We start from the raw sequence: 27,836 nt of genomic DNA on the forward strand, positions 1-27,836 counted from the left end.
CGGCCTTAAATGCAATAGCTGTTTAATTTAAAACAGTTTTTTTAAAAAAAAAATGGCGTGGGCTCCCGCTCAATTTTCTGCGCCAGAGAGGGGAAGCCAGCGACTGGGGCCAATGTTTATAGCCTGGGAAGGGGTTAATACCCATGGATCTTCCCAGGCTATGAATATCAGTCCGCAGCTGTATATTTAGCCTTTACTGGCTATTAAAATAGGGGGACGTGGGGTCCCCCTATAATTAATAGCCAGAAAAGGCTATGCAGACAGCTGCGGGCTATTATTAATAGCCTAGGAAGGGGCCATGGATATTACACACCCCCCCGGCTACAAACATCAGCTCCCAGCCGCCTCATCTCTAAGTCTGCGTGTATTTTTTCGCAGTGTGTGCACACCAATTCTCAATTTCCCATTGACTAACATTGCTTGTGCACTACACTGCGGATGTGATGCAATTCTGCTCATCCAAAAATGCTGCGGAAACGCATCAAAAGTCCGCAATGTGTGCACATAGCCTGAGGGGGCCGTTCAGTGCATGCACTCGTACGGCACCATTGCAGCCTGCAGACAGATTGTGGCAGAGGTCTGTCGCAATGCTGCCGTCATACCGTGTGGACTGTGATATATTAGGTTTTATTTACCGTATTTACTTTTTTTGTATTTAGAAATTTGCAACTAAACGATTGCAGAATTATATCATTCCTCCCAGTGAGCTCCTTCCCGAGCAAATGTATTGCCTAAAAATGACTGTTTATGACATCGAGACAATGGAACTGAGTCCATTCAGCCCAGAAAAATGTTTCACAGCGCCCGCTCCAGGTAAGAAACCGATATACCAAATCCAGCACCAGCTATAACGTGGACTTGTAATTTTTATTACTGTATTTATTTTAGGATTTTTTCTTTGTACTGTAATACTAATAAATAGATGTTTTCTATATTGTATTATTCTCATTCCTAAATTGTCTTACCGATGGTCTTATTATCCTGACTGGAGTAGGGGGCAGTGGGCCTGTTATAAATTCTCCATCATTCGTGAATGCCCACCCATAGCTATTAGTGTACCCGTCCTTAACCGCAAAGCATTGTATTGTTGCCCTCCTCCAAAAAAGGACCCGCCCCTGACTTCCTGGAGTGAGAGAAGGACCCGCCCACTGACTTCCTGGAGTGAGAGAAGGACCCGCCCACTGACTTCCTGGAGTGAGACATGGACCTGCCCCTGACTTCCTGGAGCGAGGCAAGGACCCGCCCCTGACTTCCTGGAGCGAGGCAAGAACCCGCCCCTGACTTCCTGGAGTGAGTCATGGACCCGCCCCTGACTTCCTGGAGTGAGTCATGGACCCGCCCCTGACTTCCTGGAGTGAGTCATGGACCCGCCCCTGACTTCCTGGAGTGAGTCATGGACCCGCCCCTGACTTCCTGGAGTGAGTCATGGACCCGCCCCTGACTTCCTGGAGTGAGTCATGGACCCGCCCCTGACTTCCTGGAGTGAGTCATGGACCCGCCCCTGACTTCCTGGAGTGAGTCATGGACCCGCCCCTGACTTCCTGAAGGGAGACAAGGACCCGCCCCTGACTTCCTGGAGCGAGACAAGGGCCCGCCCCTGACTTCCTGGAGCGAGACAAGGACCCGCCCCTGACTTCCTGGAGGGAGACAAGGACCCGCCCCTGACTTCCTGGAGCGAGACAAGGACCCGCCCCTGACTTCCTGGAGGGAGACAAGGACCCGCCGCTGACTTCCTGGAGGGAGACAAGGACCCGCCGCTGACTTCCTGGAGGGAGACAAGGACCCGCCGCTGACTTCCTGGAGGGAGACAAGGACCCGCCCCTGACTTCCTGGAGGGAGACAAGGACCCGCCCCTGACTTCCTGGAGGGAGACAAGGACCCGCCCCTGACTTCCTGGAGGGAGACAAGGACCCGCCCCTGACTTCCTGGAGGGAGACAAGGACCCGCCGCTGACTTCCTGGAGGGAGACAAGGACCCGCCGCTGACTTCCTGGAGGGAGACAAGGACCCGCCGCTGACTTCCTGGAGGGAGACAAGGACCCGCCGCTGACTTCCTGGAGGGAGACAAGGACCCGCCGCTGACTTCCTGGAGGGAGTCAAGGACCCGCCCCTGACTTCCTGGAGGGAGACAAGGACCCGCCCCTGACTTCCTGGAGGGAGACAAGGACCCGCCCCTGACTTCCTGGAGGGAGACAAGGACCCGCCCCTGACTTCCTGGAGGGAGACAAGGACCCGCCCCTGACTTCCTGGAGGGAGACAAGGACCCGCCCCTGACTTCCTGGAGGGAGACAAGGACCCGCCCCTGACTTCCTGGAGGGAGACAAGGACCCGCCCCTGACTTCCTGGAGGGAGACAAGGACCCGCCCCTGACTTCCTGGAGGGAGACAAGGACCCGCCCCTGACTTCCTGGAGGGAGACAAGGACCCGCCCCTGACTTCCTGGAGGGAGACAAGGACCCGCCCCTGACTTCCTGGAGGGAGACAAGGACCCGCCCCTGACTTCCTGGAGGGAGACAAGGACCCGCCCCTGACTTCCTGGAGGGAGACAAGGACCCGCCCCTGACTTCCTGGAGGGAGTCAAGGACCCGCCCCTGACTTCCTGGAGGGAGTCAAGGACCCGCCCCTGACTTCCTGGAGGGAGTCAAGGACCCGCCCCTGACTTCCTGGAGGGAGTCAAGGACCCGCCCCTGACTTCCTGGAGGGAGTCAAGGACCCGCCCCTGACTTCCTGGAGGGAGTCAAGGACCCGCCCCTGACTTCCTGGAGGGAGTCAAGGACCCGCCCCTGACTTCCTCGAGGGAGTCAAGGACCCGCCCCTGACTTCCTGGAGCGAGACAAGGACCCGCCCCTGACTTCCTCGAGGGAGTCAAGGACCCGCCCCTGACTTCCTGGAGCGAGACAAGGACCCGCCCCTGACTTCCTCGAGTGGGGGCGAGCACCCGCCCTCGGCTTCATGGAATGGGGGGCATAAATAATACAGTTTTAGGATTCTACACTCTGCAGCGGTCACTAGAGGGGAGGCAAGTGCACACTATTAAGTAGGATCGGTGGGAGGCGGTTCCTCAATACTGCAGGAGTGCGGATGTTCTGTACTAGGGAGGGGTTAACAAAGTGCCTGCAAAGTCATCTGTCCTTCAGAGCTCATGCCACATGCAAATTGGACTGGAAGTGCATTGGGGCGAATCCATCCATTCCCACGCCCCCAGTGCACTTCCAGTCTAATTTGCATGTGTCTTCATAGTTTGAATTCCCAGCACTGGCTCATCGGATCACTACCGGACAGATGTCATCTCTATGATTGACCTGCACAGCCACTAGTTACAGTAGTGAAATCCTCTTCTCAGGTCCTTTAATAAGGACTCAGGGTTTTATTTGTTACGTCTATCTCTTGTCTTGCAGGACTACCAAATAATCTGAGCATGGACGCACTAGACTTGGCATACCTCTTGAAGTGGGACTGGGACTTTGACCAATCTCCAAACGCCACATTTTCTGTGGAAAGCTGGTAAGTGCTCCGGTCTGGTAAGAGGAAAGTCGCTGTAGAACTGCCCTCTGTACTGTACCGCATGATGTGGCATGACTGACCCCCATGTGTTGGACTGGGTCGATCATCACGAGCTTTTATATGATCCGTAGCATGCGCCATTGAGACCGATATCTGATGGTGAAACAAGGTGTGCTTACCTGCTTTAGATTTATTGGTGCAGTGCACAAGCAGGTTTGGTACGCTATGTTTAATTACGCACATGCCAGAATCAGGCATCAGTGTTGTCAGGAGAGAAAACTATGAGGACCTGCACATCACAAAAACTGTGCAAATGCTGCAGGACCTGACGAGCTGAAGGACATTTTAGGTCGTGTGATCAATCATATGCCTGGAAGGAACATCAAACTGTAGTAATGTGCATACACTGAGTGTGCAGTCGAGGTGTGTGTTTTGATGATGTGCGTTAACTATATGCGCACATGTAGCTGAGTTATGTATGCAGGTGAAGCTGTGTGTGATTATCTTGCTGAGCTGTGTAGGTAGCTGAAGCTGTGCGCACATATAGCTGAGCTGTGTATATAGCAGAAGATGTGTGTGTGTATGCGCATGTAGCTGAGCTGTGTAGGTAGCTGAAGCTGTGTGCGCATGAAACTGAGTTGTTTATGTAGCTGAAGATGTGTATGTAGGCGAAACTGTGCATGTAGCTGAAGCTGTACGTGCGCATGTAGCTGTGTAGGTAGCTGAAGCTGTGCATGCACATAGAGGAGAGGTGTGTGTATCGGCGCGATGTAGCAGAGCTGTGCTTGTACTGTGTGCATGCAGCAGTGTTTTGTATACGTCTGTGTTTTGCAGAGTTCACATGGTGTGTGCATACCTCCCAACCGTCCCGGATCCCGCGGGACTGTCCTGATTTTGACAGTCAGCCCCGGGATCCCGGGAGGGACATTAGTTGTCCCGCACTGGTTGGGAGGTGTACATATCACCCAGTCCCTGAGCCCCTGCACCCGCCCGCAGACTAGAGAGCTGCAGCATATTGGCTGCTCTGTGCGCACAAGCTCAGGACCTGTGATGAAGTCACAGGATGGGAGGAGTCAGGGGGTCACATGATCGGGAGGACCTCCGTGTACAGGACTCTGCTGGTTGTCATGACGCTGGAAGGTAAGCATGTGTGAGGTCAGGAGGTGTTTACAGTGTGGATGTAGCAGAGCCGTGTGTGTACAAGGTGTGTGGATCGGAGCAACGTGTGCAATGTGTATGGAGCGGAGCCGTGTGTGTACGAGGTGTACGGAGCGGAGCCGTGTGTGTATAAGATGTATGGAGCAGAGCCGTGTGTGTACGGAGTGGAGCCGTATGTGTACGAGGTGTACGAAGTGGAGCCGCATGTGCAAGGTGTATGGAGCGGAGCCGTGTGTGTACGAGGTGTACGGAGCGGAGCCGTGTGTGTGCGAGGTGTATATAGTGGAGCCGTGTGTGTACGAGGTGTACGAAGCGGAGCCGTGTGTGTACGAGATGTACGGAGCGGAGCCGTGTGTGTACGAGGTGTACGGAGCGGAGCCGTGTGTGTACGAGGTGTACGGAGCGGAGCCGTGTGTGTGCGAGGTGTATATAGTGGAGCCGTGTGTGTACGAGGTGTACGAAGCGGAGCAGCGTGTGCAATGTGTACGGAGCGGAGCCGTGTGTGTACGAGGTGTATGGAGCGGAGCCGTGTGTGTACGAGCTGTACGGAGAGGAGCCGTATGTGTATGAGGTGTACGGAGCGGAGCCGTGTGTGTACGGAGAGGAGCCGTATGTGTATGAGGTGTACGGAGCGGAGCCGTGTGTGTGCGAGGTGTATAGAGCGGAGCCGTGTGTGTGCGAGGTGTATATAGCGGAGCCGTGTGTGTACGAGGTGTACGAAGCAGAGCCGTGTGTGTACGAGGTGTATGGAGCGGAGCCGTGTGTGTACGAGGTGTAAGGAGCGGAGCCGTGTGTGTACGAGGTGTACGGAGCGGAGCCGTGTGTGTGCAAGGTATACAGAGCAGCGTGTGCAATGTGTACGGAGCGGAGCCGTGTGTGTACGAGGTGTACGGAGTGGAGCCGTGTGTGTGCGAGGTGTACGGAGTGGAGCCGTGTGTGTGCGAGGTGTACGGAGCGGAGCCGTGTGTGTACGAGGTGTACGTAGCGGAGCCGCATGTGCAAGGTGTATGGAGCAGAGCCGTGTGTGTACGAGGTGTACGGAGCAGAGCCATGTGTGTACGGAGTGGAGCCGTATGTGTACGAGGTGTACGTAGCGGAGCCGCATGTGCAAGGTGTATGGAGCGCAGTCATGTGTGTACGACGTGTATGGAGCAGAGCCATGTGTGTACGACGTGTATGGAGCAGAGCCATGTGTGTACGAGGTGTACGGAGTGGAGCCGTGTGTGTACGAGGTGTACGGAGTGGAGCCGTGTGTGTACGAGATGTATGGAGAGGAGCTGTGTGTGTATGAGGTGTACGAAGCGGAGACGTGTGTGTACGAGGTGTATGGAGCGGAGCTGTGTGTGTACAAGGTGTATGGGGAGGAGCCGTGTGTGTATGAGGGGTACGGAGCGGAGCCGTGTGTGTACAGAGCGGAGCCGCATGTGCAAGGTGTATGGAGCAGAGTCGTGTATGTACAAGGTGTATGGAGCGGAGTCGCATGTGTACGAGGTGTACGGAGCGGACGCTGGCTGTGTCGGATCGGAGCAGATATTGCTCCTCGCTCTGACACTGACTGGCACAGGAGACACGGAGGTCTTTATCAGTGGCGTATCAAAGCTGCAGCGACGTGAGCAGTCAGCGGCGCAGCTGGATGACACCATTCAGCGCCGTGGGAGTGGAAGCTGCCGGCTGCTGCGAGGGAGCGCGGTGAAAGGTGTTTGTGTGTAGTGATGGAGAAGGCAATGATGGGGGTGGGGTAACCATGTGTGGCCATTATACTGCACCCAGCATTATGTGTGGCCATTATACTATACCCAGCATCGTGTGGGGCCATTATACTGTACAAAGCATCATGTGGCGTCATTATACTGTATGGACCATCACGTGGGGCAAGTATACTGTACGCAGCATCATGTGGGACCATTATACAGTATGGAGCATAATGTGGCCAATGGCCATTGTACAGTATGGAGCGTCGTGTGTGGCCATTGTACAGTATAGAGCGTCGTGTGTGGCCATTGTACACTATGGAGCGTCGTGTGTGGCCACTGAACAGTATGGAGCGTCGTGTGTGGCCATTGTACACTATGGAGCGTCGTGTGTGGCCACTGTACAGTATGGAGCGTCGTGTGTGGCCATTGTACACTATGGAGCGTCGTGTGTGGCCATTGTACACTATGGAGCGTCGTGTGTGGCCACTGTACACTATGGAGCGTCGTGTGTGGCCATTGTACACTATGGAGCGTCGTGTGTGGCCACTGTACAGTATGGAGCGTCGTGTGTGGCCATTGTACAGTATGGAGCGTCGTGTGTGGCCATTGTACAGTATGGAGCGTCGTGTGTGGCCACTGTACAGTATGGAGCGTCGTGTGTGGCCATTGTACAGTATGGAGCGTCGTGTGTGGCCATTGTACAGTATGGAGCGTCGTGTGTGGCCACTGTACAGTATGGAGCGTCGTGTGTGGCCACTGTACAGTATGGAGCGCCGTGCGTGGCCATTGTACAGTATGGAGCGTCGTGTGTGGCCATTGTACAGTATGGAGCGCCGTGCGTGGCCATTGTACACTATGGAGCGTCGTGTGTGGCCATTGTACACTATGGAGCGCGTGTGTGGCCATTGTACACTATGGAGCGTCGTGTGTGGCCATTGTACACTATGGAGCGTCGTGTGTGGCCATTGTACACTATGGAGCGTCGTGTGTGGCCATTGTACACTATGGAGCGTCGTGTGTGGCCATTGTACACTATGGAGCGTCGTGTGTGGCCATTGTACACTATGGAGCGTCGTGTGTGGCCATTGTACACTATGGAGCGTCGTGTGTGGCCATTGTACAGTATGGAGCGTCGTGTGTGGCCATTGTACAGTATGGAGCGTCGTGTGTGGCCACTGTACAGTATGGAGCGTCGTGTGTGGCCATTATACAGTATGGAGCGTCGTGTGTGGCCATTGTACACTATGGAGCGTCGTGTGTGGCCATTGTACACTATGGAGCGTCGTGTGTGGCCATTGTACACTATGGAGCGTCGTGTGTGGCCATTGTACAGTATGGAGCGTCGTGTGTGGCCATTGTACAGTATGGAGCGTCGTGTGTGGCCACTGTACAGTATGGAGCGTCGTGTAGCCATTGTACAGTATGGAGCGTCGTGTGTGGCCATTGTTCAATATGGAGCGTCGTGTGTGGCCATTGTACACTATGGAGCGTCGTGTGTGGCCATTGTACACTATGGAGCGTCGTGTGTGGCCACTGTACAGTATGGAGCGTCGTGTGTGGCCACTGTACAGTATGGAGCGTCGTGTGTGGCCACTGTACAGTATGGAGCGTCGTGTAGCCATTGTACAGTATGGAGCGTCGTGTGTGGCCATTGTACAGTATGGAGCGTCGTGTGTGGCCACTGTACAGTATGGAGCGTCGTGTAGCCATTGTACAGTATGGAGCGTCGTGTGTGGCCATTGTACAGTATGGAGCGTCGTGTGTGGCCATTGTACACTATGGAGCGTCGTGTGTGGCCATTGTACACTATGGAGCGTCGTGTGTGGCCACTGTACAGTATGGAGCGTCGTGTGTGGCCACTGTACAGTATGGAGCGTCGTGTGTGGCCACTGTACAGTATGGAGCGTCGTGTGTAGCCATTGTACAGTATGGAGCGTCGTGTGTGGCCATTGTACAGTATGGAGCGTCGTGTGTGGCCACTGTACAGTATGGAGCGTCGTGTAGCCATTGTACAGTATGGAGCGTCGTGTGTGGCCATTGTACAGTATGGAGCGTCGTGTGTGGCCATTGTACACTATGGAGCGTCGTGTGTGGCCACTGTACAGTATGGAGCGTCGTGTGTGGCCATTGTACACTATGGAGCGTCGTGTGTGGCCATTGTACACTATGGAGCGTCGTGTGTGGCCATTGTACAGTATGGAGCGTCGTGTGTGGCCATTGTACACTATGGAGCGTCGTGTGTGGTCATTATACAGTATGGAGCATCGTGTGTGGTCATTATACAGTATGGAGCGTCGTGTGTGGCCATTGTACAGTATGGAGCGTCGTGTGTGGCCATTGTACACTATGGAGCGTCGTGTGTGGCCATTGTTCAATATGGAGCGTCGTGTGTGGCCATTGTACAGTATGGAGCGTCGTGTGTGGCCATTGTACAGTATGGAGCGTCGTGTGTGGCCATATTTTTTTGTTCATAATTATTGTTAACGAAACATTGTGATCAGAAGTGCTAAATGGGTGTGGTTGGGGCGTGGCTAGTTGTGAAATGGGTGTGGCCTAAAATTTGCCGCGACGCGCTACGCGCACCGCTGACTTTGTCCCTCTTTCCCTTCCCCAGAAGTTGGGAGGTAGGTGTGTGTGTTGTAAAGCTATATGTGTGTAATACAAGCTCTGATACATCACTATTCTGCTCAAGTGTATTCAAGTTAGTGATATTGAGTCTGACTGCTGAAGTTATAATTCGTAGAAAATATATTTTCCTATTTTCTGCTGTTTAAACCTAGGGTGCGTACAAAAATAGAGCATCTATAGTAAAAAAAAATAATAATAATAATAATAAAAAAAATTACTGTGTTTTGTCTTCAAGGACGTAATTTTTTAACCCATAGCATGAAAGTAAAGCTAGTAATATAACCTATTACAAAATCTTCTGTTTTACCCAAATTTAGTTGATTAGAAAGTGAGTACACCCCACATCAAAAATTACTACATCTATTACTTTGTAAGACCTCCATGATTTGTAAGGACAGCACCAAGTCTTCTATTGCCGCATCTATCATTCTCCATTCTCCAAGAATGACCTCATCTGGAGGCTGGATGGAGAGTGATGACAACTTGTCTCTGCAGAACTCCCCATAGGTGTTCGGTTGGGTCCAGATCAGGAGACACTTGGCCACTGAGTCACTTTTTTTATTTTTCTGTTGATGGAGCTGTTCGAGGGTGTTTTTGTTGTTTTTCAGTAGTGAGCTAACATTTTGGGGGGGGTACATATGACATTTTAATTGGTTTATTTCATTTTTTTGTTTCAATTTTTTTTTTCTTTTACTGTCAAATTTAAGTAATTTAATATTTTGATAGATATGACTTGTGTCATGCTGGGTAAAGGATAATTAAATACACAACAACAGGGAGAGGGAGGGAGGAGCCCAAACACTAGTGAAATGGGGAGTGGATACCCTTAGGCAGATCTAAAATCACCCTGTCTGCCCTAAATGTCCCTATATAGGTTCTGCACCAATCGCCGAGCAGAAACCTAATCCCTGCCTGGCCCTGGTTGGGGAGGGATGTGGTAAGAACTACTCAGTCCCCACTACAACTAAAGACAGAGAGGGTAGATGAAGGAGGGGAACACTTAGCTTGAGAAGACCACCGAGATGTCAATCCTCCCAAGAGTCCCCTAAGAAGGAACTAACTGTCTAATTGGATGTACTGTCAGAGACAAGTATGAGCACCCGCACCTTGCTAAAGACATGGAATCTGTTTAAACCTTCAGCACAGGTGTGTCATTAGCAGCAGAAGGTGGTGGTAACCGTTGGGTCCTAGAGGGAGAAGGATATCACTCCATAACAGAGATGCAAAAATCAAGAAGGTGCATGTAGAGCTAATTGAAAATATTTTCAATTTTTCTTTTCGCTTACTATATATTTTTAAAATTGTTGTATTTTTCGAATCTTTTTTTTTTTTTTTTTTAGTTTTCTTAGGGGATATGAACCTGCTTGTTCTCTATAATGCTGTGCCACTGTATTGCAGTATATAATAAATATGATGATCTCTTGCGGCTGGGCTACACAGGAGTCCCAAGGAGACAGTCACAGGGAACAGCTAACACCTATCCCATTTGTTTTCAGCCTTAATTACAAAGGATGCAATAAAATAAGAGGGTGTGAAAATATAACGACTCCTCGGTGTAACTGCTCAGGATTGACGTTCATCGGAAAGTTTATCCTCCGTGTCTCTGTGTATGACGGCCGAAGAAAAAAAAAAAGCTCCAGCGTTATAATGTTTTTCCCCTCTGAAGACAGTAAGTAGAGTTATCAGCCTGATGATGTACTATATAGTCATGTACACTACTCATTTGTTATGTTAAAAAAAAGTTAGAAATGTCCCAAAGTTCCGATTTTCTGACAGAAAAAAAAAAAAACTTCCGACAAGCAGAGCAAGATCCCACAACACTGTGGGGGTCCCTACCATAGTGAATGTGCGAGAAAAAGCATGTTATCGCGAAGGATCACATTTTAACTAAGCCAACTCTGCTACATCCTTTTACTAAGCAGTTACCGAATGTTGTATATACAGGTCCTTCTCAAAAAATTAGCATATAGTGTTAAATTTCATTATTTACCATAATGTAATGATTACAATTAAACTTTCATATATTATAGATTCATTATCCACCAACTGAAATTTGTCAGGTCTTTTCTTGTTTTAATACTGATGATTTTGGCATACAACTCCTGAAAACCCAAAAAACCTGTCTCAATAAATTAGCATATTTAACCCGTCCAATCAAATAAAAGTGTTTTTTAATAACAAACAAAAAAACCATCAAATAATAATGTTCAGTTATGCACTCAATACTTGGTCGGGAATCCTTTGGCAGAAATGACTGCTTCAATGCGGCGTGGCATGGAGGCAATCAGCCTGTGACACTGCTGAGATGTTATGGAGGCCCAGGATGCTTCAATAGCGGCCTTAAGCTCATCCAGAGTGTTGGGTCTTGCGTCTCTCAACTTTCTCTTCACAATATCCCACAGATTCTCTATGGGGTTCAGGTCAGGAGAGTTGGCAGGCCAATTGAGCACAGTAATACCATGGTCAGTAAACCATTTACCAGTGGTTTTGGCACTGTGAGCAGGTGCCAGGAAGCATGAAGTGCTCCAAAATCTCCTGATAGCTAGCTGCATTGACCCTGCCCTTGATGAAACACAGTGGACCAACACCAGCAGCTGACATGGCACCCCACACCATCACTGACTGTGGGTACTTGACACTGGACTTCAGGCATTTTGGCATTTCCTTCTCCCCAGTCTTCCTCCAGACTCTGGCACCTTGATTTCCGAATGACATGCAAAATTTGCTTTCATCAGAAAAAAGTACTTGGGACCACTTAGCAACAGTCCAGTGCTGCTTCTCTGTAGCCCAGCTCAGGCGCTTCTGCCGCTGTTTATGGTTCAAAAGTGGCTTTACCTGGGGAATGCGGCACCTGTAGCCCATTTCCTGCACACGCCTGTGCACGGTGGCTCTGGATGTTTCCACACCAGACTCAGTCCACTGCTTCCTCAGGTTCCCCAAGGTCTGGAATCGGTCCTTCTCCACAATCTTCCTCAGGGTCCGGTCACCTCTTCTCGTTGTACAGCGTTTTCTGCCACATTGTTTCCTTCCAACAGACTTACCATTGAGGTGCCTTGATACAGCACTCTGGGAACAGCCTATTTGTTGAGAAATTTCTTTCTGGGTCTTACCCTCTTGCTTGAGGGTGTCAATGATGGCCTTCTTGACATCTGTCAGGTCGCTAGTCTTACCCATGATGGGGGTTTTGAGTAATGAACCAGGCAGGGAGTTTTTAAAAGCCTCAGGTATCTTTTGCATGTGTTTAGAGTTAATTAGTTGATTCAGAAGATTAGGGTAATAGGTCGTTTAGAGAACCTTTTCTTGATATGCTAATTTATTGAGACAGGTTTTTTGGGTTATCAGGAGTTGTAGGCCAAAATCATCAGTATTAAAACAATAAAAGACCTGACAAATTTCAGTTGGTGGATAATGAATCTATAATATATGAAAGTTTAATTGTAATCATTACATTATGGTAGATAATGAAATTTAACACTATATGCTAATTTTTTGAGAAGGACCTGTAGATCTGGACATAAAGAAGAAGAATGCCAAGAAAGAAGAGGAAAAGACACAGAAGTCCGTCAAGATCAACCTACAATTAATAAATTTTGTTGATCCAGAAAAAGGCAAAAACCCCATGAGACAGATGTGAATTGTCCCATATTAGGGGAAAAATTGATGTCAAATCAGAAGAATCCCTGAATGTTTAATTTCTAAAACATTAATACTTACAATCTTTAATATTTATTAAGAAATGCGTGCTGACCCTCCTTGAACTTTTTTTTAGAGAATTACAGTAACATCATGTGGCAGAAGGTTCCATAATCTCACTGCTCGCACACTAGAGAATCCATAGCCTCACTGCTTGTACAGCAGATAATCCATATTCTCTCTGCTCGTACAGCAGAGGATCCATATTCTCAAGGCTCGTACAGCAGAGGATCCATTGCCTCACTGCTCGTACAGCAGAGGATCCATATTCTCAAGGCTTGTACAGCAGAGGATCCATATTCTCACTGCTTGTACTGTAGAGAATCCATAGCTTCACTGCTCATACTGTAGAGAATCCATATAGCCTCACTGCTTGCACTGTAGAGAATAAATAGCCTCACTGCTTGTACAGTAGAGAATCCATAGCCTCACTGCTCGTACTGTAGAGAATCCATAGCCTCACTGCTCGTACTGTAGAGAATCCATAGCCTCACTGCTCATACTGTAGATCAGGGGTCCCCAACCTGTAGCTCGGGAGCCACATGTGGCTCGCGGCCCCATGAATTGTGGCTCGCGACTGTCTGCCAGCTTGATGCATTAGGTCCAGGTCTAGCAGACAGGTATGAAAAGCACATCTCAAAATGGTGAATTTTGTGAGTAGTCCTGCACAGAATTGCAGATCTGGATGCACATTTACTTAGGGGTTTAGAGATGTTTTAGGTACACTGGAGGTTTGTACTGCCTGTTAGAGGAGGTGCTCAAAGCTGGATGTGACAGTGTGTTGGGAGAATACTGAATGGAGGTATTGTGGGAACCCCTGGATCTCCGTGTACTTCTCTGGAGTGATTTCTGTGGAAAAGCTTTGGATATCATTATACCTGTAATGGGGGCTTTGGTTGACACTACTTTGAAGGGGGTGGGAGCTGGATGTGGCTTGCGACCCTCTCTCAGTGCTGAATGTGGCTCGCGACCCTCTCTCTAAGCTGAATGTGGCTCGCAAGGTCAGAAAGGTTGGGGACCACTGCTGTAGAGAATCCATAATGTCACTGCTTGTACAGTAGAGAATCCATCGCCTCAGTGCTTGTACTGTAGAGAATCCATAGCCTCACTGCTCGTACAGTAGAGAATCCATAGCCTCACTGCTCGTACAGTAGGGAATCCATAGCCTCACTGCTCGTACAGTAGGGAATCCATAGCCTCACTGCTCGTACAGTAGAGAATCCATAGCCTCACTGCTCGTACAGTAGGGAATCCATAGCCTCACTGCTCGTACAGTAGAGAATCCATAGTCACACTGCTCGTACAGTAGAGAATCCATCGCCTCACTGCTCGTACAGTAGGGAATCCATAGCCTCACTGCTCGTACAGTAGAGAATCCATAGCCTCACTGCTCGTACAGTAGAGAATCCATCGCCTCACTGCTCGTACAGTAGGGAATCCATAGCCTCACTGCTCGTACAGTAGAGAATCCATAGCCTCACTGCTCGTACAGTAGAGAATCCATCGCCTCACTGCTCGTACAGTAGGGAATCCATAGCCTCACTGCTCGTACAGTAGAGAATCCATAGCCTCACTGCTCGTACAGTAGAGAATCCATCGCCTCACTGCTCGTACAGTAGGGAATCCATAGCCTCACTGCTCGTACAGTAGAGAATCCATAGCCTCACTGCTCGTACAGTAGAGAATCCATCGCCTCACTGCTCGTACAGTAGGGAATCCATAGCCTCACTGCTCGTACAGTAGAGAATCCATAGCCTCACTGCTCGTACAGTAGAGAATCCATCGCCTCACTGCTCGTACAGTAGGGAATCCATAGCTTTGCTGCTTGTGCAGTAAAAAATTGCTGCCGATGATTGAACTTCCTTTTTTTAGATGTAGAGGTTACTCCTTGTCACAGTCATAGGCCTAAGTGTAAAAAGAGAGAGATTTCTGTACTGTCCCTTCATATATTAGTGCACTGTAAGAACATCGGTGAAGGCGCCGGTAGCGGAGTATATCACTGACAGTACATACACGTATACACAGGTTTAGTAAAAAAAAAAGTTTTCAGAGAGCTCCTGTGGCTGGGCTTCAGTAAAGGACCATGATTCTTGCTATATGTAGCAATATTGTGGCAATACTGGATACAGCGCAAGCAAAAAAAAAAATGATGTTAATAAAAACGTATTCTCTCTCCTCAAAAAAAAAAAAGACCTCACGCGGTTTCATTGAAATAAAAAGGTTATGAGCCTCGGGAAATGGCGATGTAATAAAACAAAAAAATATATATATAATTTTTTTTTTTTTTTTTTACAAATTTCTGCTTTTTTTTAATCATTAAAATATTATAAAAACTGGACAGGTTTGGTATCGCCATAATTGTACTGACGGGGAGAATCATAATGTCAGGTCATTTACCACATATTGTACTCCATCAAAATAATTCCTGACAAAAATGATGTCAAAATTGCGGATTTCACTTGGAATTTTTTTTTTCCTTTTTTCCAGTACAATATGTGGTGTAATGAAAGGTGTCATTAAAAAGTACAACTCGTTACATACAAAAAAAAACAAACAACAATCCATCAAGAAAACTACAAAAAAAAGTTATGGCTCTTGGAAGAAGGTGCAGGAAAAAATGAAAGTAAGGAAAACAGAAATTGTCCATGTCGGGAAGGGGTTAATCTTCTGCAGGCTGCTTGGTGTAAATGATGTAAGGATATAGCGGAGCAATGATATCTGCCCCTGCTGTAGGGTGGAGGTCACACACTGCCGGTGACGCGCATGCGGCTCCGCAGAGCACAGACTGCAGCTTCTCCTGGGCCTTGGTCCTGGTTTCCCTCTTTTAAAGACACCAGTATAGGGGATTGATGTGTAACATATATATATATTTACAGCTGTTTTTGGGCCTCCAAAACATTTGAAGATGGACATTATAGACCATAAACTGTTCATTAATGTGACTGCACCTGAAGGCTTCAGACACCCAGAGATATATAACTACTGTACGTGGCAGACCAGCCTGAGCTATTGGGTCAATTCCACAGATACCCGGGAGGTAAGTTCTCTATGTGTCTTATAGAGCCCAGAATAAAGTGACAACCGCTGTCTGAACCTGAAGTGCAGAGAACCGTTGTCAGCTCCCTTCCCCCACCCTTGTTTCTAGATCGTGTAAGGGGAGCGGTAATTGTAGATGTTTCTTCTATAGCGCGGACCTCCGCATCTGTAGGGTCAGGGGCCAGGTACTCCAGTGTTCATAGCTGCCTACGATCAAGTGGAATATTTGTATCTCACCGGTCTGTTTTATCCTGTGTTACAGGTAACGGAGAAAGATTACGAGCAGCCATTTTATACAATCGATTCGCTAGAACCATCAACCACGTACTGTGCGAAAGCAAAGAAGAAGTGCAAGAAAAGTAATAGGAGCAGTCTGTACAGCCAGGAGTATTGTATCACAACAGGTGTGTGTGACGGATCTGTGGGTGCATAGATAATGGACAGATATGTGATCAGTAGAGGCACGAGAGATATATGACACTGATGATTGTGAGACATGGATGACGGAGGGAGGGATGGACGGAAGGATAAATGAAGGAAGGACGGAGGGATTAGGGAAGCAGGGAGGGATAAAGGAGGGAGGCATAAGGGAAACAGGGAGGGATAAAGGAGGGACAGACTGAAGGATAAGGGAAGCAGGGAGGGATAAAGGAGGGACGGACGAAGGGATAAGAGAAGAAGGGATGGATAAAGGAGGGAAGGAGTGAGAGATAAGGGAAGGAGGTAGGGATAAGGGAAGTGGGGAGGGATAAAGAAGGAACAGACGGAGGGATAAGGGAAGCAGGAAGGGATAAGGGAAAGAGGGACGGATAAAGGAGGGAGGGATAAGGGAAGCAGGGAGGGATTAAGGAGGGACGGACGGAGGGATAAGGGAAGCAGGGAGGGATAAAAGAGGGACGGATGGAGGGATAAGGGAAGCAGGGAGGGATTAAGGAGGGACGGACGGAGGGATAAGGGAAGCAGGGAGGGATAAAAGAGGGACGGATGGAGGGATAAGGGAAGCAGGGAGGGATAAAAGAGGGACGGATGGAGGGATAAGGGAAGCAGGGACGGATAAAGGAGGGACAGAAGGAGGGAGGGGGGATAAAGGTCGTCAATGTCTGTCGGGCGGCTGTTATCTGTGTTGGCGGACACCTGCCGGAAGTACTTGCTTGCGGAGCTGCTCCGTCCTCTGATAGTGGCCGAGGCATGGTACTATACATCCGACTCCTATTCAAATCATTAGGAGGCGGATGTGTATTACCGTGCAGCGGTATTGGCTCTATGTAGCAAGGTCAACGGCATGAGATTCCTGAGAAGTTACCGGAGTTATCTCTGACTAAGTCTCTTCTTTTCCTGTTAAACCGAGAATACAAAACTTCTCAGTTTCTACCCGATACAGGGGCACGGTCCATTACGCTCTGCAGTGACATATGTTGTGGTATTTTAGCTGTTTACCAAATCATATTCAAGAAACAGTTATATAATCAATATGGGCTTGAAGTGCAGATTCTCCGCTTTAATTTGAGGGTATTCACATCCTAATTGCAGTAAGGGTTTAGGAATTACAGCTCTTTAATATGTAGGTGTCTCTTTTTCAAAGGACCACAACTTATTGGATAGTTCTCAAAAGCTCTGTAATGGGCTGCATAGGCTAATCGTTAATCCATCATCAGTTACGCAGGTAAAATGTCTGGAGCCTATTCCAGGTGTGGCTTTTGCATTTGGAAGTTGTTGCTGTGAACCCACAACATGCGGTGAAAGAAGCCCTCAATGGAAGAGAAACAGACCATTATTAGGCTGAAAAAAAAGAAGAAATCCATTAGAGTGATATCAGAAATGTTAGGAGAGGCCAAATCAACAGTTTAATACATTCTGCGTAAAAAAGAAGAGCACACTGGTGAGCTTGGGAACTCTAAAAGGCCTGGACGTACACAGTAGACAAGTGGTGGATGATCGCAGAAACCTTTCCAGGGTGATGACAAACCCCTTCAACATCTACCCAAGTGACGTGCACTCTCCAGGGACTAGGTGTCTCAGTATCTAAGTATCTACCATAAAGAGAAGACTTCATGAGAGCAAATATAGAGGGTTCACCACAAGGTGCAAACCATTCATTAGCCTTAAAAATAAAAAGGCCAAATTAGACTTTGCCAAAAAAACATCTGAGGAAGCCGCCCAGGCCTGGAAAAGCAAAACTAAGATCAACCTGTACCAGAACGTTGGGAAGAAGAAAGTATGGAGAAGGCTTGGAACGGCTCATGACCCAAAGCCCAGCACATCATCTAACACATGGTGGAGGCGGTGTGATGGCGCGGGCATGCGTGGCTCCCAGTGGCACCAGGTCACTAGTGTTTATTGATGATGTGACTGAAGATGGAAGCAGCCGATGAATCCTGTATATAAATGGAGAGATTTTCTGCTCCGATTCAACCAAATGTGGCAAGGTTGATTGGATGAAACGTCACAGGACAGGCGGACAATGACCCAAAACATCCTGCGAAAGCAAAGAAGTGGAATATTCTGCAATGGCCGAGTCATCCCCAGATCTCAGCCCATGGAGGAACATTTCACAGGCTTAAGGCAGAAAGAGCCACAAACGAGCAACAAGTGAAGTCACTGCAGTAAAGGTGGCAAAACCTCACACAGGAGGAGACCCATCGTCTGCTGACGTCCGTGGCTTCCAGACTGCAGGCCGTCATTGCTGCAAAGATTCTCTACAAATTATTAAAAATGAACATTTTACTTATGGTAAAATTGATTTGTCCAATTACTTATGAGCCCCAGAAGTGAGGAGGGTTTGTAGAAAAATGGTCGCAATTCCTAAACGTTTGACAGGATATTTTTGTTCAACCCCTTTGATCAAACCTGAAAGTCTCCACTTCTATTGCACCTCAGTTGTTTCATTTGACATCAAAATTAGCGGCCTGCAGAGCTGAAATCACCAAGATTCAGGGACTCTTCAAATATTCCTGACGTGAAAAAATATATTCCAGCTTTTAAAAATCCAAAGGTTTATCAAAACCTGTTTACAAATGGAAGGTCTGCATGACGCCCTACAAAGCCCCGCGTTTCAGACGCTCTCAGACGTCCTTTTTCGTAGCAGGACACTTTAGGTGAGCAGGGTTCAATTCCCTTATTTCCACTAAGATTCCTGAACCCTAACTGTGTATATTTATTCCTAGATTTATTCCCAGGGCTTCCTGGATCCCTCTGCACCAGGGTGAGGTCACCATAGGTTCCCAGATGTCCTCCTTCAGCTGTAATAAGGATTATCGTGTCTCTTGTCTTAGATCCTAGGTCTCATTTGGCTGGGTGGATAATTGGATTCACATTTTTTGGAATAGTGCTGACTTCCACCATCCTTTACCTGTGCTTCTGCCCCTTCAAACGTTACATGAAGCAAATATTCTTCCCATCTAACAAGCTGCCGTCCAGCGTAGAGAAGGTAAGAGACTGGATAATGAGGAGTCCACCTCCCGGGACTGCGCCGGTATGTACTGATGTACCGGTGCCGGCTCCTAACATTACACAGCTCTGATGCACCGTAGCTTGCTGTGCAGCTTCCCCAGGACAGGTTCTCACACTTGTATTTACTGACAAACAGCCAGTATCTTAAAAACAGTATAGGACGACCCATCTTGTCATTTTAACATGCAAAAGTCTGTTCTGATTAATTTTCTAATGTATATCTATGGGAGCTGGAACACTGTTTTCCCAATACAAAGCTCAATTTCACATCATGGATGCACTGTAAAAACATAATACTGTGGATACCTGCAGCCACCACTAGAGGGAGCTCACTCTATATTGTTATCGCTTTGATACCTGCAGCCATCACTAGAGGGAGATCACTCTATACTGTTATCGCTTTGATACCTGCAGCCACCACTAGAGGGAGCTCACTCTATATTGTTATCGCTTTGATACCTGCAGCCATCACTAGAGGGAGCTCACTCTATACTGTTATCGCTTTGATACCTGCAGCCACCACTAGAGGGAGCTCACTCTATACTGTTATCGCTTTGATACCTGCAGCCACCACTAGAGGGAGCTCACTCTATACTGTTATCGCTTTGATACCTGCAGCCACTACTAGAGGGAGCTCACTCTATACTGTTATCGCTTTGATACCTGCAGCTACCACTAGAGGGAGCTCACTCTATACTGTTATCGCTTTGATACCTGCAGCCACTACTAGAGGGAGCTCACTCTATACTGTTATCGCTTTGATACCTGCAGCCATCACTAGAGGGAGCTCACTCTATATTGTTATCGCTTTGATACCTGCAGCCATCATTAGAGGGAGCTCACTCTATACGGTTATCACTTTGACACCTGCAGCCATCACTAGAGGGAGATCACTCTATACTGTAATACCTGCAGCCACCACTAGAGGAGGCTCACTAGATAATGTGTTATCACTTTGATACCACAGCCGTCACTACAGGGAGATAACAGTATATTGTGATACCTGTAGCTCTATGCTGTGTTATTGCTTTCATACCTGCAGCCACCACTAGAGGGAGCTCACTGTACATTGTGTTATCGCTTCCATACCTTCTTCCGTCACTAGAGGGAGATCACTGCATGCTGTGATACCTCCAGCCACCACTAGAGGGAGCTAACTCGATACGGTTATCGCTCTAATACCTGCAGCCATCACTACAGTGAGATCACTGTGTACTGTGATACCTGCAGCCACCACTAGAGGGAGCTCACGTTATTGCATGATGCTTACAGCCACCACTAGAGGGATCTCACTGTACATTGTGTTATCGTTTTGATACCTGCAGCGATCACTAGAGGGAAATCACTGTATACTATTACCTGCAGCCATCACTAGAGAGAAATCACTGTATACTATTACCTGCAGCCACCACTAAAGGGAGCTCATCACTGTACATTGTGTTATCACTTTTATACCTGCAGCCACCACTAGAGGGAGCTCACTGTACATTGTGTTATCGCTTTGATACCTGCAGCCACCACTAGAGGGAGCTCACTGTACATTTTGTTATCACTTTGATACTTGCAGCCACCACTAGAGGGAGCTCACTGTACATTGTGTTATTGCTTTTATACCTGCAGCCACCACTAGAGGGAGCTCACTGTACATTGTGTTATCGCTTTGATACCTGCAGCCACCACTAGAGGGAGCTCACTGTACATTGTGTTATCACTTTGATACTTGCAGCCACCACTAGAGGGAGCTCACTGTACATTGTGTTATTGCTTTTATACCTGCAGCCACCACTAGAGGGAGCTCACTGTACATTGTGTTATCGCTTTGATACCTGCAGCCACCACTAGAGGGAGCTCACTGTACATTGTGTTATCACTTTGATACCTGCAGCCACCACTAGAGGGAGCTCACTGTACATTGTGTTATTGCTTTTATACCTGCAGCCACCACTAGAGGGAGCTCACTGTATGTGTTATTATTGCATTGTGTGTGTAAACAGTTAAGCTCCTCCTAGTGGTATTCACCTGAGGACATTGTTGTTCACCTCTTCGCTTAGCCTGATGTAATTTTATGTCTGTCTGGGGAACCACTTAAATGGAGCTGTCCAGCACTGACTTTACATGGCGTTTAGATGGACTGGTTGGACTGGCTCCAGTCACATCAACACACACTGTCGTAGGGTGCCAATGGGTTTCCATGTCAGCCATGTTACTGAAGGCCCCAGTCGTTGCCATTTTGGTCCTCCGGTAAAGCCCAGAATCGTGCCTCTACATCAGTTTCACTATTTATTACAATACAACAGTATTGCAGTAAGTGATCAAAGAATCCAAAGTTCAAGGTTCTCCTTTGGAGTACTAAAAAATAAATGAAAAACATAAAAAAAATGTTTTAATAAATATTAAATAAAAAATTCATGCTGACCTGGAGAATCAGGCCGCCAGGTGATTTTACTGCACAATGAACACCCAAAAAACAACGGCACAATCGTGATTTTTATTTTTTTTCTTGCATTTTACAGCATTTTTCAATTTTTTTCCCCACCTCTTAGTGCACTTATATGGTAAAAGGAAAGGTGTAATTCCAAAACTATAATTCGTCCCATGAAAAAATAATCCAGCCCTCATATTTTTTTTCAGTTTCGATGGGGAAATTAAAAATCTCATTTAAAAATGTATCGTTAAGAATTTTCTGTTTGCAGACTTCAAACTTTTATTTTTTTTCCCCCCAGGGTTTTGGGAATCAGTCGTTGGATTGTATCAGGAAACCATTTTTTTCGTATGAAGAAGAGATCACAGACAAGTGCACTATTGAGAAGTGCCATACTGAAGATTTGGGGGAAGTGAATTATAGTAAAACATCTCAGGCCAATAGCCGGGATTCTGGGAACTATTCACATGAGGGTCAAACTACGGGGCAGACGTTCACCCAGTGATCTTCACGTGTTGGGCCAGTGATGGCCACCTTGTTCTCTTAGCTCCTCTACATGATGGAGTTGGCTTCTTCTGGCTGTGGTATCCCGGAGAGGAGAAGCCCCTTCATACTCCATCTACCAGTGTTACACCCCCAATTGTTGCTAACAGGCTAGTTCTTTTGGATGGAGGAGTGCTGGACAGGTCCTCCAACCCAACCACAGAGAAGCTGGAAACCTTCTCTCTATGAGCCCATAACGGAGTACAACCTAGCCTTCGTATGGTGGCCCACTCTTTATACTTTGTGTTGGTGCAGCAACACAGTGACTTCTGGATGTCTTCCTACACAAATGATCAGCATCTTGAAACTTCTCATGTACACAGATAGTACAGATCTGCGCTCAATCTCTACTTGACTTTTACTCATGGCAGAGGGATTAGCAAAAGAAACCAGGCCCATGGATATGGGTTCTCTCCACTTTCATCATTATGTTGTTTCTGGTTCAAATATCAGTGTTATTTAGTTTTTAATTCACTCAAACTGATTAGAACTCCAAGCATTGGAATCCCCAGCATAGAAATAGTTTTTGTTTTTATGTTTGTTTTGTTTTTTAAAGAGGGAGACTGAAATCTGTCTCTCCGCTGTCTCAATATCTTGACTGCTTGGTGAGACTTCCTGCATCTAAACTGGGAGCTGGAGACTTTATATAAACATTGGGAGAGCTGTGATACTGTCATTCTTACTAGATGCAGTAATATTGGATGCATTGAAAGACGGATTCTTGTGTATTCTAGTTCAGCAGGAGAAGACTAGAAGAAACCGTTTTGCCTCTATATCTAGCACGGCTTATATCCTCCTTTTGTCCGCTCTAGCCTCAGTGTGTATGTAGTGAAGTATTCTGATAAACCTTTTAGAAGCAGCTATGTTTCCCTCATAGTAGAAAAAAACCTTACCCTTTACAGGCAGCTGTTTTGTCTTTTTTTTTTTTAAAATCAGATCGTTTTTATTGAATACCACAAAAGGTAACAAACTTTTTTTTTTTTTTTTTTTCATTTTGTGTTGTTCAAAAGATTGTGACAAAAAAGCTGTTTGTTCTAGTATATTAACCATTTAGAAGCAGTTATGTCCTCCTCGTGCAGATTAACTCTTTAGGAGCAGCTGTATCCTCTTATTTAGGTTGTGTAAAAATACAGGGACACCATGTTACATAGCTGCTATATAACAGTATGTATGAAGTAACGTGTAAGCTCCTGGCGGAAAGGCACATACATTTTTTTCTTCTGCTGATTCACAGCACATTGACATGGATTTGTGAATTAATTCAGCATGTTTGTTCTTCTCTTTTAGTCAATTTATGAGACAAGTCTTGAAATCGTGTACTCTATGAAATAGAGACTCAAAAATTGAGAAATGGACACTTTTTTGCACAAGTCTTCATTTACCATTAAGGTGTTCCTACCCACGCCTCCATACAGTTGTTATCTCTGTAAGAAGCAATAGATCCACTTTAGAGGGATCATGTCATTACGTTTCGGGCCGCTAAACAACCAACATGACATTGTGCATTTGGGAGGCAGGTTTCCAAAAACGCTTACGTCAAAACCCGAAACGCTTCACATGCCACTGGACTTTTCGCCCTGGCTCACCTGGGTAAAGTCCGTATACTACTAGATCTCTGGACGACCCTTTTATAAGAGTGTTTTATTTATATATTGTACTTTACTGATGCAATGTGGATCAATGTGTTTTTTTTAATATTCCAAAAAGCCATACAAACAGGAGCACTGATAGCTGGAAGAACAAAGACCCCCTCCTCCATGTGCCTAGAACAAAGGGGGCACTCTGCACTTTATACTAAATCGCTCTGACCCTTTTACTTTTTCATTGCTCTTGAATATGGATGTGTTGCTATATCCCCTTGCAGCAGTAGGTCGGGAGTTGATACCTAGCTACATCCTCTGAAATGATAGTGGCGTAAAACCCCCTTTAAAGGTCTATTCCCAGCATTCATATATAGGTAATATATATGCCAATTTATCGCAGCATAGACTAATAATAAAGGATAATGTAAAGACTCTAATGTATGCCTTGTGGTTACCTGTTTAGTTCATACACCAAATATGCCATATTCCTTTCTTAACCTTCCTCTGATGTGGTTTACCCCATTATGACAATCACTTTCTAGAAAAAGATGGGGTCCCTTCAGAGCAGCATTTACTTTGCACTGAGTCTTATCTAAAGGCAGAAAATGTCAGAGTTCCACGACCTAGGACTATTGACCTTTTTCATTTTAAACTTTTCATCAATCTTACTCCATTGTACTTTCTTATAAGACAGTAAGTCCAGATTATTCCTTTAACACGCAGAGAGCTCATTGTTTCAAGTACAAAGCTGCTTCACGTTGCCTTCCCCTGCCTCCTGCTTGTGATAGGTTTCTCAGTGCCAAGCAGGAGAAGGGGAAGAGCAGTATGATAACACAATTTATAGGATACACTGCTGTATATTGTAAGAATATAGTGGACTGTAGGCACTAATAAATAGAGACTATCTTCAGCAGCACTCTATGCATGTGAGAAATGTAGAGGAAGAAGACATGATGCTGGATGTGGGGAGGAGGAATGTGATGGGTGATATAATCTTCTAGTTCTCAGGCAGTCACAGACTGCCTTTCTGTCTACACAGTACATCATATACTGGACTGGTAGTCAGTCTAAAGATCGCATGACATAGGGGGAACATGTATGGATATAACACAGTCAAAATGAAACAAATTGCACAGAATAATGCTGGTAAGTTGCCATTTTTTTGCAAAAATTTCTGGAGTGCTACTTTAAATCCATTCCCATTCTCTGTGACATAATTTGCACTTAAATTGTTTTACTTTTTGTTTTTTTTCTAAGATATCTACATTTTAAGGATATATGTGTTATATTTGAGCACAATGTTGCAAGATACTTGCCAAAAAATGTATAAAAAACTTTTATTGCTTCCTTTTGATTTTATATATTTTTTTTAAAATAAAAAATAACCAATGTTATCTTCTGTCTAGTCCTTTCTTTCTTTTTAGCCTGTTGATAAATTGTGGAGGACAAACCGTGTCCGAATATTATAAAAACATGGCTACTTTGTTACAATGATGGCGCTACTCTTGGCCATGGGTCGTGTCTGGTATTGCAGCTGAGCCTCCTTTAAAGAGCACGTTTTTCCAGTTTTAACATATTAACTGGACACCTCCTGGAATAGTTTTTGCAATTCTGGGAAAAAAACATTTTTATTTTTTAATTTTCCACTCTGTTGCAGAGATATTTGGCTTTTAAAGTTTAGATTCTAAATTATGCCAAGACCAAGGAGGCGTTAGAAGAGATTCTCTGCTGGTGTGTATTTTCTCCCCTGCATGATGTTGACCAATCATAAGAAGCAGGCGTTGTCCAGAGGAGGAGAAACGAACACCTCTCCCCAGAGAATGTCAGACCAGGCCTTCTCTGTGTGAGACCTATAATGACAGACAACTTTGCCCTACTTTGTGACCTGACTGGTGGCAGCTACTGTGTAGAGTACAGCAGAGCTGAGTCATTACAAACCCCTCCAGCTTTCATCTCATGGTAGTTAGTGTGAGGTGAGGAGGTGGGGGAAGTATAGCAGAGCTGAGCTTGGTGTCATTATAAACACCTCCAACTTTCATCTTGTGGCAGTCAGTGTGAGGACAGAAGGAGTCGAGCTAAGTGATGCTTCATTACAAACACTGCCAGCTTTCATCCCATGGCAGTCAGAGTGAGGGCAAAGGGAGTAGAGTAAAGGTATGTGTCATTACAAACACCTTCAGCTTTCATCTCCTGGTAGTTTGTGTGAGATTGGGGTTACAGCTGAGTGGGGCTATGTGTCATTACAAACACCTCCAGCTTTCATCTCATGGCACAGTGTTGGTTGAGTAGAACTAAGCTATATGTCTTACAAACAGCTCCAGCTTTCACCTAATGGCAGTCAGTATTAACGCAGATGGAGTAAAACTGAGCTATACAACTCTTTTAAGAGGTATTGTAGCCAAGACTGTTTTGGTTATACTGCTTCTTTAATGAGATTCTCAGCCTGGGGCTAAAAAGTGGCTAAACATTTCAAATGTATAGTCAACCTACCTGGTGTCCTCATTTACCTCTCAATGACACCTGTGCTCAGTTCGGCGTGCCTTTTGTCCTGCTTCCAAGATATCCGACAAAGTGTCATTGGCAGGGCATTGGTAGGTCTAACCCACTCCTGACAGCACAGTGAAGACCTGTTCTAGACTTGGTTTTCACTGCACAGCCCCCATTTTTGAGAAGTTGGGGTCTCCGGTATGAATCTCTATATTAGACCTATAGGATGATACAGTGATCGACTGATCGTCGTGGGACAGCTTCTTAAATCCCAACAATCGAAGTTTGCTTGTAGGAATACAGTTCTGTCTATGGTTCATGGTAGTAACCTTGGTTTCCAGATTCAGCAAAAATTAGGCTCAGGCACTTCCAACTTTTCTATTTATGCTTTTAATTAAAAGGCAGGATGGGATGGATTTACTTCTACAATTGGGGGTGGGGGAGTTGGACTATGTACAGGCGCCTAATGGCGAGGGCAACCTCCCACCCCTTTAATGCTTCCTTTGTCTTTTTTTTACAACGTTAATAAAACTGATATACTCTTCTAAGGCTGGTTTCACGTTTGCAGATGGAGGTGCTGTGGAGGGCTGCGTACTTCCGTGAAGCTCCGCCCACCGCCGCACCTCCTCCGGTCTGCTCCGCCTACGTCGGCGTGCGTACCTATCTTTACCATTAGGGACGCAGGCCATGCCGATGTATGTGGATGCCTCCACATGCGTCGTTTTGACGGTGCGGCGACTGCACCAAATTGCAACTCATTGTGTTCGGCGCAGGTCGCAGCACCTTCAAAACGACGCATGCGGAGGCATCTGTATACATCGGCATGGCCTGCGTCCCTAATGGTAAAGATAGGGTGCACATGTCAGCGTAGGTGGAGCAGACCGGAGGAGGTGCGGTGTGGGCGGAGCTTCACGGAGGAAGTACGCAGCCCTCCGCAGCACCTCCATCCGCAAAAGTGAAACCAGCCTTAGACTATTATCTACAGGCTGCACTCTGCTGGCCATGATGGGGCTGAAAATGGGGGGACACACACTTCGGTTATGTTATTTATCCACTGTGTGGCTATTATTGGTGCAGTATGGCAGCATGATGCATGTGCATGCGGCTAAAAAAAAAAAAAAAGTGACCCATCTGTTATGATCCGGTGTCTTTGGAGCCGCATAAACTTTCTCTGGAGTAGGTGGAAAATGTACTGACTGCAAAACCTGAACTAACACCGCAACTAGAAGTAGCTGTGGGGTGTGCCTAACAAACCCTAGACACCTCGACACAGCCGGAGGACTAAATACCCCTATAGATGGAAATAGGAATACTACCTTGCCTCAGAGCAGAACCCCAAAAGATAGGCAGCCCCCCACGAATATTGACTGTGAGTAGGAGAGGAAAAATACACGCAGGCAGAAAACAGGATTCAGCAAAAGAGGCCACTCTAGCTAAATAGGGAAAGATAGGACAGAATACTAAGCGGTCAGTATTAAAACCCTTCCAAAAATATCCACAGCAGATAATACAAAAAGTTCCACAATCTAACTAAAGACATGGAATGTATATCTGCAACTCCTGAGAATACAACAAGACTGAGAAAATACTGACACAATCTAAGCTGGACAAAAAACAAAAACAATGAGTAACACAGAATT

At 46.6% G+C, this 27,836-nt stretch overlaps 1 protein-coding gene across 1 annotated transcript in view; it reads left to right on the top strand.

Moving 5' to 3' along the window:
* The window catches only part of LOC143815086 (interferon alpha/beta receptor 1-like), a 41,581-nt gene extending 16,479 nt beyond the window's left edge, over positions 1 to 25,102 (top strand). Inside the window, exons 5-11 of the mRNA XM_077293933.1 lie at positions 660 to 813; positions 3,397 to 3,502; positions 10,479 to 10,651; positions 15,552 to 15,712; positions 15,974 to 16,115; positions 18,984 to 19,138; positions 21,885 to 25,102. Coding sequence (XP_077150048.1) covers positions 660 to 813; positions 3,397 to 3,502; positions 10,479 to 10,651; positions 15,552 to 15,712; positions 15,974 to 16,115; positions 18,984 to 19,138; positions 21,885 to 22,088 — 1,095 coding nt within the window. The 3' untranslated portion in view covers positions 22,089 to 25,102. The remainder of the gene's footprint in view (positions 1 to 659; positions 814 to 3,396; positions 3,503 to 10,478; positions 10,652 to 15,551; positions 15,713 to 15,973; positions 16,116 to 18,983; positions 19,139 to 21,884) is intronic.
* Positions 25,103 to 27,836: the final 2,734 nt, after the last annotated feature.

The sequence above is a fragment of the Ranitomeya variabilis genome, chromosome 3 (assembly GCF_051348905.1).
Source record: "Ranitomeya variabilis isolate aRanVar5 chromosome 3, aRanVar5.hap1, whole genome shotgun sequence".
Classification (NCBI taxonomy): Eukaryota; Metazoa; Chordata; class Amphibia; order Anura; family Dendrobatidae; genus Ranitomeya; species Ranitomeya variabilis.